Here is a 14,790-nt window from a genome sequence, read left to right as displayed (position 1 = left end):
TCTCTCTCTGTCTCTTTTTCTGTCTCTCTCGGTCTCTTGCTCTTTCACTCTGTCAGACGGTGTGTGGTTTGCCCTCCTGAACTCTCTCCCCTCTCCCCCCCTCCCTAGCACTGTTAACAAACAGCCGGAGCCCACCCCACGTAGAGCCAGCACTGTAAATAGAAAGCAGCCACAGCTAACCTCACCCACCTTCCAACCCCCACTGCCCCCTCTGGAAGCTACCCAGCCTGAGCCCCAGCCCCAGGCTCTGTCCCCAGCTACAGAGGCTGAGCAGCTTGGCCTGAGTGGTGCTGGTGGTGCTGCTGGTGGTGGTGTTGGTGGTCTGGGTGGTGGGGTCCAGGTAGCCACTGTGCAACCTCAGGTTGTAACCCAGCTCAGCGCAGAGGAGAGCAGGTAAGGAGCGAGCTGAGGTAGCAACAATACTCCACCGCCTGCTCGCAGCCAATCAGCCAATCCGGAGCTCACCCGCCCTTTATGTTTGTCCTGTGTTTGATTGGTTGTTTTTTATAAAGTCATAAAATATGAAAATCATTGTCTATAATATCATAAATTTGGCTTCATTCTAACAAATTAAGACTGTAATGCAACAAAAATCATGTGATGCTTTGTTTACAGGCGACCTTTATCCTCCCCCCTGCTTGTTGTGATGATTGACCAAACTCGGACCATTTTTAAAAATATACTCGCCTTCCTTCCTGCCCACCTGTCAGTGTGTCTGTCTGGATATTTGACTACTTTGTGGCATCGTCTGATCTTGCATGCAGCACATTACCAACCTTAGTTCAGCCTCTTTGAACAAACTTGTTTTCTGATTTTGCATCCTGTTCTCTACTCTTTATATTGTTTTGTTTTTATGAGTCATTCCTCATGTGATAACCTCCCTCGCCCCAGTGTAATTAGTTTTGTGTGTCATGCATGAGCTCTTGCACCGATGTAGCACTTGTTCATTGAATGTATATCACAGATGAACATTTGGATCTGTTGTATTTCCACAGCCCAGCCCGCGAGCTCATGTCCACCCCACCTCCCCAGAGGAATGGTTCAGTCAATCTTACAGTAGGAACCCAGCACTCTCAGGGTGGGTCCAGGGGGCCCAGTCCACACATGGTCCGCAGAGGTGAGAGAATGTACATTTCTTCTTTCATTTTTTGTATCATTAATATCGATAATGTCATGTATTAAATGTTAAAATACCTCTGAAGGCACCAAGAAGCAAGCCCCAGCCCCGCCCAAACAGGCCAGCCCCTTCGCATCCCAGTCCAGTATCCAGGCACCCGGGTCCCCTCATCACCCACCCATCACCCCACGACGCTACACTGTCAAAGAAAACCCCATCCACGCCCCAAGCCACCCACCCCCGCAGCCTCCTCAACCCCACCAGGCCCAGGGGGAGTCGGAGCCCTCTCCTCCCAGCACTCCAACCCCTCCAGACACTCCGCCTCATGATGGACCCCATTCCAACCCGTTGTCTGCCCCCCACTATGGATCTCTCCCTCGCCCCTCTAGGCCGGCTCCCAGGCCACGACCCCGACCCAGCATGCCGCCGCCCCCGCAACCTGCAGGAAGTGACAATGATAGTGGCATCTGCAGCTCCGCTTCCAAGATCATAACAGGTAAAATGCCTGTCCCCTGTGCCTTACAGATCCTGTTTTTCAATATTTTTTTTATAGTAATACATTGTCAGGGATAGCCAAGTGTAGTTAAAAATCAGATTTAAAGGATAGGTTCACAATTTTTCAAGTCTGTCCTAAAACAATAGTGTCAAAATGAACATTGACAAATGTTTTTCTTGCTGTAATCATTCCTCCTGTTCATACTGGCCATTAAGAGATAACTCCATGCTGTATTTCTGTAATTTGTCTTTCTTGTTCTGTTCTGTACACACAACATATTGCATGTCTGTCTGTCCTGGGAGAAGGTTCCCTCCTCTGTCGTTATTCCTGAGGTTTCTTCCATTTTTTCCTCTTAATTTTTTTTTTTTTTAGGGAGTGCTTCTTTTTTCGAATTGAAGGTCTAAAGACAGAGGATGTTGTTTTGCTGTACAGAGGCAAATTTGTGATTTGTGATATTGGGCTATACAATAAAATTGACTTGACTTGACCTTTAAATTGCACCTCCAATGAAGGTGATGGGGGACAAAATCCACAGCCCTCCTTCTGTGCAAAAATGTCTGTAAAAGTTTATTTGAAGCTAATATGAGGGTTCGGCTGTCCAAATTAGTCAAAGTAAGTCAATATCTTTCAAAGTTACTGTCTTTTTAGTGCCAAATTTCACTGCAGTTGAACAGGAAAACGCTGTACATCAAGACACAAAGGATTTTTTCTACTAAAAAGACTATAACTGTGAAAGGTATCCGCTTTATTTGACTAGCTCAGATGGCTGAAGCCTCATATCTTCAAATAAATACTTTTTTTTTAATCGAAATGGGACTATGGATTTTCTCGCCCATCACTTACATTATAAGCACATTTGGAGGGAATCTTCTCATGGTCGGTATGAACAGGAGGAATAATTACAGTGAACAAAACCTATTTCAGTGTTCATATGGGCACCTGACTGTTGTTTTAAGACAGACTTGAAAAACTGTGAACTTATCCTAAAATGTGCCAAGCAACAAGAAAGAAGGATAATAAAATTTCAGTGTACTTATACGCCAACAAAAATATTGCTGCAAGAAGCCTTTCTACATGTGTGTGTTTGTGTGCACAACAGGTGTACTGTATGATCGCATTTTTCCAGTGGAAACTCATCTAACTCCAAATAGAGAATGATATTTGGTCACTTGCTGTGGTGCACACATCACACAAGACAGACAGTCAAACAATAAAGGAGTTCTCTGTTTTTGCAGCGAGCAGGTATTTTAATAAAAGGATTTGTAATCAGTGTAGGAGCAGAGTACTCAGATTACTTTTTTGTTGTAAAGTAACGTATGGCGTTAGTTTTGTGATCCAAGTAATCAGTTACCTAGTTACTTTTTCAAATAAGCACCCATTACTTATGTTATATAATTGTGGCGAGCAGCACGGAATGAGAGACAGGAAACAGCTGTCATCAACGTTATTATTGACATACACCACAGGGGACAGGAACTCAAAAGCACAGTAGCATGACCCTCATTTCCCATAATGCCTAGTGCTGGGCTGGGTAGTTTAAGTTTGCTGTGTTATGTTCCAAAATGCAAATGTTACTTTTTTCTAGCGTTTGTTATGTGTGAGAACATGGCGGTTTATAGTTTTAACCATGAATGAGGTGGCTGTTTCATTTCTTGACCACAGCTTTGTTTGTGACTGTTTCTGAGATCCCGTCTTCTGTGTAATATGTCAAGAAGGGTTGACAATACTGACAACTACTTCCTGTCTCTCATTCTGCACTGAATGCACTGCATCGCCACAATATATATATAACCAACATGTGCAAGGAGTAGCAAAGGGCTTTTCATTTTTGGTAACACAAAAGTACTTGAACATGTTACTTTTCTCAGTAGGCAACATTGTTACTGACTATTTACTGTAACTAGCTACTTTTTAATGGCAGTAATGTTGTAATGTAATGTGTTATTTTTAAAAGTAACGTTACCCAACACTATTCATAATTACAGATGTTATAAAACACTTATAATATGACGTAATGAAGGTGCATCAACAAGAACACATCTTCATTGTCAAACATCATTTTCTTTGTGTAGAGCGACTGAAATCACCTGCTGATCGTCTACTGATACATTGACCGTAATTGAGTGACCTCAGCTTCCTCTCAGGGCATTTTCAAGGCATATTTAGCTCTCGGGCTTTTGGTTTCACTGTCTCTTAGTGCCTCACACACTAAATATGACTGTGGTGATCTGAAGCATGACAGGATGTGTGTAAATATTGCAGATGTCTGAGCTGCCGGCCTGCCTGTAAGATGAGCTTTGCAAGGCAGGTAATGGTAAGGATCTGACTGGCTGATGGCGTTGCTTCTGTGTCCACTGCATGTGTGTGTGTCTGTGTTGGGGGGAAACAAAGAATGCAGCCATGTTTGTTATTGTTGCCGTACACATACTGGATACATGAATGTATGATGGTATGTATTTGTGCGTTTGTCCTGCACTTTAACTCTAAAACTAACACGCCTGTGAGTCTTGCACCATCCCCGATGCTGAGGTTGGATGGCTTCTAGCTGGCTGTTTTCTGTGATAACTAACACGCCCCTAAACATACTAAACAAACTTTAAACCAACAGTGTGCTGTTATTCTGCGTGTTCTCTTGCACTTCTTGAACAGATCTATGTCGAAAAATTGTTAAGATTAACACACCAAGGATACTCTCCAACTGCATCCACCTCGAAAAAATACTCATCTGATACTATAACGCCATATTGACTTCAGTTATTAATAAGAGCAATCCTTGGTGTCTTACTGAGTGTGTAAAGGTGGTGTGTGTGTGTGTGTCTCCCCAGGTTGGTTTGAAAAAGTCTGTGTGTATGTGTGTCACTATGGTTAAGTTTGATCGATGTTTTGAGTTTCTCAGCTGATGTGTTCGCTGACTCTAATTGTCCTATATAGACGGAGGCCTGGTCATTAAGGGGATTGGACGAGCCCTCATCCCTGAGGTGATTGTGGACCAACAAGGGGAGAGCTCTGCTGGTCAAGAGCCCGCGGCCACTCATCCCCCGCCCCTAGTCCCTGAGATCCAGTCAGAGAGCACTGCTCTGTGAAAAACGAGGGATCGCTCGTTGTCATCGAAATCCTCCATCGCTCAGCCGATTTGAATGTTTTTAATCCGATATCAGGCAGGTAACCCAAAAGCAACGGATCACCCTGACGTCTTCACCCTCCACTCACATTTTTGGAAAAAAATGGCTGCCTTCTCTTCTGCTATGCTGAGACTCCCAACTAGAAACCTCATCTTGCAGTGGCGGTATAAACCACAAAATCCCTTTCCAGCTATCATTTTCTATTTTAGACTTCACATCGAACTCTCTCTGCTCCACATTCTGCTGAGTATTTTGAGATTGGACTGCAGAGGCTTGCGAGACACGAGGCTAACATATAACCTGAATCATATAACAGCTGAACTGAGTTGTCTCATGCTTCCAAATCTTACTATCAATACTATTAATTCAATGATATGAATGTTTTTGGAGACAGAAATCTGTGAATCCATCGCCAGGTCTGACTACATGGACCTGATAACTAGTTTGTTTTTTTAAAAAAAAAAAAATCAGCAGCACAGTTACAGTATGAGTGTGTATTAGCCAGCAAGTGTTAATCTATTTATCATGAAGCACAATCACATTCTGGCATTTTTCTTTATCATTTTCTAATTTGACAGTTTCAACTAGCTAGATGTTCAACACTTTTCAGCACCACACTGTAAAAGACCAAAGAAGACTCTGGGCCAAAGGAAATTTAATACAAAATTAAGTGCTGCTCAGCTTATACAATAGCTGCATAATGACCAAATATTTTGGCAAGAGTGCAATATAAAACGCAGTAGTTTTTCAGTGGTGTCATCTCCACAGCACATACATACCTGTGTTGGGTATTTCAAGCAGTTTCTCTTTACTTCATTGTATCTAATAATCTAGTGAGGTACAGTAGAATTACATTTTGTTTTCCATCTGCATTTTATTTGATTTCAACCTGACCTGATTTACCAAACTCAAAATAGCTTTAAAGCTCAAAGATTACATTTTATTATCAAAGGGATTTGTTTTCCAACAAATTGATTGTAATTTTTTTTTAAAAAGTATTTTCAATACATACTGTAGCTCATAAATGATCACTCCCACTCGAGCTGAAAGCTATGACCAAATATAGTCAAATAATTATTCTTTGTGTATAATTTTTACTACGGCTGACGCTGACAATCTTTATCTTGTTGGGGTATTTTTTCAGCTCTTTGATGATGTTTTTTTGTATTTCTTTGCAGCATTTTTATGGTGGTTTTTCTGCACATATTGCATCATTACTCTTGATGATTAAAGATTGTTCAGCATTTTACTGTGTTGTCAGCTTCTTTTCAGAAGTTATTTTGTCTTTTTGTCAAAACTGAATTCACAAGAATTTATCTTAAAAAAAAAAAACTTGAAAAATGTCACCTGCATTCAGTCATTATGGTAGGTTTGGATGTTTTTCAGCTGTAATAAATGTCAAAAAACACCTGATGTTTTTAACAAAAAAAAATGACATCAATATTGTTTCCAGACAGATAACAAATTTCCAAAAGAAACCCTGCAAAAGACCTAACTTCACACATAGAAGTTGCAAAAAGTATACTACAAGTGAGTTGATTTTGTCATATTTACAAATAAAACATGACAAGGAACTATGTGATTTGAAGGAAATAATATCACCCTGTGGACGTATCTCCTTTTACTGTGTCAGTTTTACTGTGTCAGAAACAAGAAGAAACTTCAATTTCTTCTCATACAAACAAACATTAAAATCTGTACAACACCTTTTACACAACCCAAACACCATGTGTCCATTAAGAGTGTCATACCCCGCCCATCAAGCCCAGTAGCCAATGATAAAGGCAGTTACAGAGAGGCAAATGATGAGGTTGACATTGACCATTGTCCGTAGACTTGGCTTTTCTTTCAGGGAGTCGATAGCCTGCTCAGGTGCAGGAGGTGTCACAAGATTGTTCTCTCCTTCCTCCCGTCTCTCCATCCCACACAGCCAGTAGAGGGCAGACATCAGCCTGGACTGGCTCTGAACACTGGACACAGAGGATGTAGAGTCTAGAGAATTCAGGAGGGGAAAGTCAAAAACAGAGCATAGCTGAGTGGGTGTGTTCGCCAGCATGACTGACAAATGGGCAAATGGAAAAGTGTTCTGACAAGCAAGATAAAGACCCACCTTTCCTGTGGTGACATGCTTTTCCATTGCTGTCCTCTTGTTCTCTTCCTGTAACTCCCATCTCATCCGTCTGACTAGTCACCGCCTGTAAGGTTTTACTGCTCCCCTCCACTGTAAACACCTGCTCTTTGGGCTCCACTGGGTCAAACCTTGTAAACCAGGTAAGGCGACTAATCTGTTCAACAACAACAACAACAAAAAAACATGACATGCAATTCGAAAAGTTCAACTGAGAAAATCGAATTTATTTTCCTGGGATATTTTTAAAAAATGTATTAGTATTTATTCAGCTGTACCACAAATCTATATAAAGTGTATGTCCTGTGTCAGTTACAGCTAAAATAAGCAGAACTAAATTTCTAAAGGACACAAATGGAACAGTTAGGTCACAATTTTAAATCTGTACTGCAAACTAAAAACATGTACCCTGAGGAGTTATTGACACCTAGTGGTGCTGTGGAACGATGTTATAATGAGAAGATTTGCAAAGGATGGTAATATCAGTGGTGTTAGTGGACCATAGCAATGCTCCAGTTAAAGAGAAGAAAAATACTTTTCTGTCATCTGAAATGTATTTCATGTATCATTTTTAGGCCTTAAGGATGCACACATTGGGTTTGGGTGAGAAACACTGAATCTAAACAAATGGGTATGTTTAAAATAAAAACTCATTTTATTTTCTACATTTGAATTAATGTCCCAAGCACAAGTCCTTCTGAACTTCTAATGTTCAATATGAGTGAAAATAACATTAAAGAATAAAAAAAATAAACCTACAGCTTCATTATATATCTGATAAAAGTGGATTTACCTGCTCCGGTTTGGGCTCCTCTGTGGCCAGGCTCACTACAACCACCACAACCAGGGTGATGAAGGACAGCAAGACGGAGAAGTAGAGGTAATGGACGTATTTCAACACTCCGGGCCTGTCATCCTCTTCGTAGCACAAGGGCGCTGGGTAGATGAAATCCAGCAACATGCGGATACAGCCCACCAACAGGCCAACAGCCAGGCCCCAGAATGCACCCTGTGTTGGAGAAACAAAGACAAACACATTAGAGATGCATTCAGTTACACTCGTTTCTGTCTGTCTCTGTTTATAATGTGACAAACATGCCCCAACACTGATACCGTGCAGGATCTCTTTCTTCTGCTCTTATTTCTTTCAATGATTAAAAATTACACTTTTTTGTCATCAGTCTGAGCGGTTTGCACTTCACACTCTGAAGTTATACAACTTACCTTCTCATTAGTCCTCCTCCAGAAGCAGCCCATGAGGAAGATGATGGAGACGGGGGGCTGGAGGTAGGTGCTGATGGACTGGATGTAGATAAAGAGCTGCCCACCCTGACTGGCCTGGACAACAGGAATCCACAGCACAGACACCACCACCAGTACAAGCACAAACACCCTGCAGCGCGAAAAAAATAAAAGTTTATTTTTAATGAAAATGAAGCAGTTCAATTCTGAAAAGACATGGCATTCTCATCATCTGATCAAAGTAAACTACAGATTTTGAAGTGTATAGGTGAACAGCACTGTACAATTTGGTTTTAAAGCAGTGTGCTTGAAGGCTAGAAAAGAACATTTGGAAAAGTCATTACTCTGGAATATGGGGACTGAGGGGTCAGGGTTTGGGTAAGCATGAGAGAAAAATGTAATAATTTAACATGCAATTTGGTGGATGATTTCATCCAAAGTGCATTATAATGCCATCTGTGGTTACTTTAAATGTAGGCCTAGTTGGTCCAACTAGGAATAAAATATTCTTAAGAATGTTTTAACCATTCACTTGAGCCCTCAGTAGTGGGTCCTCTACAGAGAGGCTTTTTCACAAATACTTAGTCCAGTGCTGCAGTATATGGTATATATTTTTGCACATACCTGCCCACAATCATAAGCTCCCACTCAGATGCACTGGATCGGAAACTCTTCCATAAGTCCATGGTGAAAATTGTGCTGGCGCTGTTGAAGATGGAGGTCAAAGAAGACATGAGGGCAGCAATCATCACTGCCATCATCAGACCTCGCAGTCCTGGGAGGTAAAAAAAAAAACAGATTGAAGTAAAAGAGTCTATGTTTGGGTCATGTCTAGATGGTAATCCTAGATTTGCAAAACTCTTGCACATGCGCACGTGATTCAGCACAGTAGCGCTTGACTCTGCACGCATTAGCGATGGCAGAACACTGTGGTTAAGGTCTGGTTAGGTTTAGGCACAAAAACCACTTAGACTCAAGGTGGAGCCGCTATCCCCTCCAGGACCCACTGATAGCCGGTCACTTCCATGTTTATGTTTCATGTCGGAGGTGAGAGCCAGGTGCAGGCTATCGTTATTAGCCTTGCGGCTCAGGGAAAAGATGACGACCAAAACACGATGGCAGCAGAGCAGTTTTCCAGACCAACTACCCCGCAGTCCGATAAGGTGAGTGTTTTCTCTTCATCGATTGTGGACAGCAGGCCAAGGCGGGACGCAGGGGCTTGGCCTAGCCCCAAAAATACATTTTCTGCATTGTCTGTTACCGGTCCGTCAGGGGACGAAGTGAGGCATGCAGCGGCATCACTGATAGCCTTAGCTACTTCTTGGCCCTTTCTACCAGGGCCCCCCATGCGCTCCCTCGCGCAGTGGAAGGGACACTCCTTGCCGAACCCATCGTTTTGCCACTCACAGATTGCCACCCTGTGAGTGCAGCTTTGCAGCCCTCTCCCCGCCTGGCTAGACAGATCTCTACAGGAGGGCTATGCACCGTAGTTCTGCTGCAAACCTCCGCCTACTTCAGACCTCTTTTTCCATCCTTGCAGAGAGGGCGGCCATGGAAGAAGAAATAGCCACACTCCTCCAAAAAGGAGCCATATCTATGGTTCCCTATTTGGAGGCACAGAGGGGCTTCAGAGGTTATGAGGCAGTGGATCTCCCCCACCCCCTGAGCCTAGTGTCGGTTTGGGCCAAGATGGGCCCTAACAGCCTCCGGCCTAGGTTATCACCAATAGCCAAGCCTGCTAGAGGGCTGAGCACGTACGACATAGAAATTGTAGTTACCTGGATGTAACTACAGTTCTATGAGTTCCTGTGTAGCCCTCTAACCACAAGCCCAGCTTGCCCCAGTTGTTGTTGCTGAGTTTCAAAGGGTGAAGAGCAGCACTGCCGCTGGGGTCTTATAGTGGGAGGGTGCTGTGCGGTTGCTACTTCCTGATTGGGTGGTGAGTGTAAAGATCTGTCTCAGGTGCCGAGGCAGAGCCTTGTAGGGTAAACCAATAGTGAAGACCATTAGGGGGCTACACACATGCTCATAGAACTTGAGTGACATCCAGCTAACTACTATTTTTTGCAGGTTAAGACCTAACCTGCCACCCAACCCAATCTTACGAGAGTTTAGCAAATCTAGGGTTACCATCTAGACACGACCCTGTGTCTGGTATGTTTATATAGAGCCAAAGGTAGGACAGGAAGTGTTGACAAGGGAGAACGTCTCACCTGCAGGCAGCAGCTCCATGACCAGTCTGGCATAGGCAGTATCTGAACAACCCACTTCGTTGCCACAGATCTGTTTACACAGCTCAGGATCTGCACACGCCACATCATCTGCACGCATCATTAAGAGACATAACAACATTCAAACTCAAATATCCACAAAGTGTCATCCAGTTTAGTTTTCTCAATAGCATCATTTTAAATATAAAAACTCACAAAGCACCAACATTGTATAAATGCAAACTTTTATCTAAAGTCATACATAGTTGGACAATAAGTGTAAATCAAGCACTTTTTTCCAGCTGCATTTCACACCTGTATAAAGTATCCTGCTGATCATGCCAGGCAACATGATGGCAAAGAATGGCAGAATCTTGAGGTATGCAGCCAGCAGGGAGCCACCTTTTGCGTGGGTCAGGTTTTTGGCAGCCAGTGAGCGCTGCACGATCACCTGCAGAGAATCATAACAACAGCTGACCCTCAGTTAACCCCTAGCGACTGTCAGTTAATAAGTAATTACGATTTTCAGCAGTAATTAAATTTTAATAGGGGTCTGTTTGCAGTGGCATGAATATTACATAAGAAATCGCATAGTTTGCTGTTATTACACAAGAGCATGCAGATATCATGGGTAAAGGTGCTCACAAATTAGATGACTATGCAGTTGCTGAAACTTAAACAATGAAATACATACAGTATGAAACTATGAAAAGCCAGAAAATGCTCATTAACAGTATTTGTGCCCCCTGTTGTCTCAGGTTCAGTAGTGCTTTTTTATACTGATGTGTAATGTCTGATTCTATACTATTCAGACAGTTTTCTTCACCGCATTACAGCTTTACCAGGCAGTAAACCTGTACTTTTAATGCTGCATTCTTTCATTTTCTCTCATTTACTTGAAAAAGTGCTAAACAAATAAGGTTTAATTTTATTATTCTTACCTGATCGGAGCACCAGTACCACATGGAGGGGACGGACATGCCGATGATGACCCCAGGCCACGGCAAGTCAGAGTTCACTGGGTCTCTGAATATGTGGAAGGCATCGTCTCGAGGGATGCCACAGGTGGAGTTTGGCACACGTATAGAGGGGATGGCGTTAGCGTAACCCTCCAGCAGAGCATTCCAGCCTCCCACCTCCGCAAAGCCTGAACATGGGGACAGAAGAGTCAGATATACTGACAAAGTAAAGGGCTAGACATGGGAGGGTGTCAGATTTGACTTACTGAAGCCCATGAGGGTGAGAGCTCCTGCCAGCATGATAGCAGTTTGAACAGCATCTGTGTAGATAACTGCAGCCAGACCACCTGAGACATACAACACACGCTGTAGTCTAACAGCCAGTGACACACAGAACACCCTAATGTCTAAATGTTTACAGTGTCTAAACAAGAGATTTTTTAAGTGTTGCAGCAAGGAGGAAGGTCACCTGCTACAGTGTAGAGAGCAGTGACTGACAGCAGCAGCACCACAGCCAGGTAGATATTCCATTGTAAGGCTAGCTGAATAAATATAGCACCAGCATACATGTCCACCTGACCAGAATGATAGATACAAGATAGAAAATACAAACACAAATGTTGTCTCGCATGCACATATGCAGGCACAAAAATACTTATTTTTCACAGCACAGAAAGCATAATTTGTGTCATACCGATATCTTTGTGAAGATGTAAATAAATAAGGACAAGATGGCTATAAATAGCTGCGTTCTTCTCCCACCAAATCGCCTCTGCAAATATTCTGGCATTGTTGTGACCTGGAGAAGAAAGACATTCAAGATGATGACCTGCATGTGCATATGTGTGTCTGTGTGGCATTTCATGTGAAGACAACTCACCCCAGAGGCAATATAAATGGGCAGGAAGAGCCATCCAAGCAGCAGCACCATCAGCATACCCTGTCAAATACCAAATATCAACTATGAGTAATATTTAATACCAGAATTGGTTTTTCATTCATTTGTTCCAAGAGATTATATGCAATATCTTACATTCCATTCATATGCAATAGCCCCGATTCCTGCTGCAGCTCCTGACCCTGCCAAGCCAATGAAATGTCCACTGCCAATATTACTGGCGAACAACGAAGCACCCACCTAAATATAGATAAGAGTCAAAATCAGAATCAACTCAGCATTCACTTTGAACAGAACTGCAACATTTTACCTCCATCTGTCTTATGTCTGAAGTATTCAAAATAGCAGCTCCAGTTTAGTCTTGCTACTTTTATAAAGGCTGTCATTCAGTATGACAGTTAAAATAACACACTTGAATTCAAACCAGTGGAGCTTCTGAAATGATCAGGAAACCAGAAATTTATAAAAATGACTCACTGGCCACCAGGTCATGCTCTTCCCTGCCAGGAAGTATCCATCCACCGTGCTGCGCTTTGTCCTCCACATGGACTGGTATAAATATGAGAAATGTTAGAAAACATGTTGAAGGTACAAATGAAGATGAAATGTCTGTTCAGAACACCTGAGAAGATATTTATCAGCATCATGAACAAGATCCCTGACTACATGGAGGAACACCTCCATCAGGTATTGTGTCATGTACCAAAATTTTGATTTTTATGAGAAAGCCTGATAGCTTTCCTGTTGCTGTGCTGATGTAGCTGCTCCACTGACTGACAGATGGCATTTAGGGCACAATGAGCGTGTAAGCTCACATACCCCCAACACACACAATGATAACCACAAGCATTCTTCTCTATTACAGGCGGAAGAAGAGAAAGTCATATTGCCACATCTCTGTTTTGTTGCTCCTGGTATCTTCTACCTACACTGCATGAGTGTGTCTGCCTCTAGAGAACTGTGGTTACATCCAGTTCCTGTACAATTATGTACAATTACATTCTTAACAGTTATTTTGAAAATGTACAGCAGAATAGTGCAGATTTTTTTCATGCAGCATGGAGAAAATGTGCATTACAGTATAAAGAATACAGGTCATTAAACAGTAAGAAGTTAACAGAGGCCTCTCGAGACAGTAGGGCTTGAAAGAGGTGAGATGAAAAAGTAAAAAGCAACTTCTGATAAAATGAGTATGATACAAGTCTGTTCTGTTCTTGTTGAGGGACATTTGTTGCATTGCTTGATAGGAGAGGGGCAACATGCCAAAGAGGAAGGGACTTGTGCTAAATACTGTGTACAACATTTTAAGCCATGAAGCCTCTCAATTCAAAACAACTTAGAAGAATTGTTTACAATTGTCTGACGAGGTAAAAATGTAAAAAATGCTTACCCAAAAGCCCACAGCCAGCACCAACAAAAAGTAGACTACCAGGACCACTATGTCCACAGTAACCAGAGTGGTTTTCCCCACTGGAGCGGGAGATGGAGAAGGGGGCATACTGGCACCCGGGGGCCCCATTGTGAGGTCAACAGTCATCTGGAAACCACAAAATTAATAAACTCTGTTATTTTCAACTTGGAAGCACAACACTTAAAGACATGTAGTTGCACTTGAATCATGCACATTGAACATCTTGGCTCTTGACACCCTAATCAAGTTGTATTTTGCAAAGTCATGACAAAAGTATTACTGTATAGTGATAAAAGTGATAAGAAAAAAAGTACATGTACTTGTGTGCAGTACTTAAGCACCAGTTTGAGGTACTTGATATGCAACTTTCTACTTCTCTACCACATTTATTTGACATCTACTTTGTAGATAACAATTTGATAACTTTCAGTCTTCTATTACTTTATATGAATTTAACAAATATTTTAAAATTTGTTAGTTACTAGAGACATTTTCAATAAACTTGCTGTATTGTTGTTAGCATTAAACTGTCCAACCCTGTTAATAATTTAATTTGAGCTTACAGAATTTGCACTTTAACACAACTATTAACTTGTGAAACACTTTGTGACACCTAGTGTTAAAAAACAAAAATAAACTTCACTTACTTACATCTTAAATTATGAATCAAACAATTAAAGGATTTCAGATATCAGTAAAAGCTACAACTCAGTTTCTCACTGTCTTCAGGCTGTGTGTTTGATAGCATTATCTAGTAAATAAACTCACCTTTTAGTAACTTGTCACACTTTGTATCATTCCAGGCGGACTGTCTTTGAGCTGAATTGTCTATCCAAAACAATACAGCGTATCACAATTTACCTGAGGACGATCCCAGGAATCTCATGTTTGTCTAGAAGCTTCCTCCACTCGCCAGAGGATCAAACTCCACTTTCCAACACGTGCACTACAAGGTTTAGTTAAAATGTAAAGGATTTATTACTCCTCACAGAGTGTTTGCACAACACACTCCAGCCAATGGGAGCTAGAAGACTGCTGAATGAGTTTTAAATTGAAATAAAATGGGCAGCGTGATATCACAGCAAGGTGAAGGGAGGGCCAGTGTGTGTCTGCGTGTTTGTGTCCAGAAGAGAGACATACAGATAGATTCAAGCTTATCTCACAAAAACTCATCTTAATCTGAGATTGTACTACAGCAGGAAAAATA

The 14,790-nt window shown here is 42.0% G+C and overlaps 2 protein-coding genes across 9 annotated transcripts in view; one reads left to right on the top strand and one right to left on the bottom strand.

The window, feature by feature from the left end:
- arhgap17b (Rho GTPase activating protein 17b) overlaps positions 1–5,720 on the top strand; it is a 27,184-nt gene extending 21,464 nt beyond the window's left edge. For 4 of the 7 annotated variants that reach the window (XM_042392823.1, XM_042392821.1, XM_042392822.1 and 1 more), the window contains 4 exons: positions 109–393; positions 996–1,117; positions 1,203–1,613; positions 4,545–5,720. In XM_042392823.1, coding sequence (XP_042248757.1) covers positions 109–393; positions 996–1,117; positions 1,203–1,613; positions 4,545–4,696 — 970 coding nt within the window. In that variant the 3' untranslated portion in view covers positions 4,697–5,720. Of the gene's footprint in view, positions 1–108; positions 394–995; positions 1,118–1,202; positions 1,614–3,875; positions 3,928–4,544 lie in introns of all 7 variants that reach the window. The other 3 variants (XM_042392825.1, XM_042392826.1, XM_042392827.1) reach the window with 3 other exon arrangements.
- On the bottom strand, positions 5,194–14,790 carry slc5a11 (solute carrier family 5 member 11). Of its 2 annotated transcripts, XM_042392830.1 has the most exons (15): positions 13,563–14,790; positions 12,650–12,721; positions 12,308–12,412; positions 12,155–12,214; positions 11,969–12,073; positions 11,744–11,849; positions 11,541–11,621; positions 11,257–11,462; positions 10,631–10,766; positions 10,319–10,426; positions 8,730–8,880; positions 8,088–8,256; positions 7,657–7,872; positions 6,846–7,020; positions 5,194–6,727 (listed from the first exon to the last, which is right to left on the bottom strand). In XM_042392830.1, the coding sequence occupies exons 1-15, from the start codon at positions 13,707–13,709 to the stop codon at positions 6,495–6,497; spliced, it is 2,070 nt and encodes a 689-aa protein (XP_042248764.1). In that variant the 5' UTR covers positions 13,710–14,790; the 3' UTR covers positions 5,194–6,494. The 2 variants fall into 2 exon arrangements, with proteins under 2 accessions (XP_042248764.1, XP_042248763.1); XM_042392829.1 differs by having other exon boundaries at positions 11,969–12,214.

Source organism: Thunnus maccoyii, chromosome 18 (genome assembly GCF_910596095.1).
Source record: "Thunnus maccoyii chromosome 18, fThuMac1.1, whole genome shotgun sequence".
In the NCBI taxonomy this organism is placed as follows: Eukaryota; Metazoa; Chordata; class Actinopteri; order Scombriformes; family Scombridae; genus Thunnus; species Thunnus maccoyii.
This window is presented reverse-complemented; position numbering and strand designations above follow the sequence as displayed.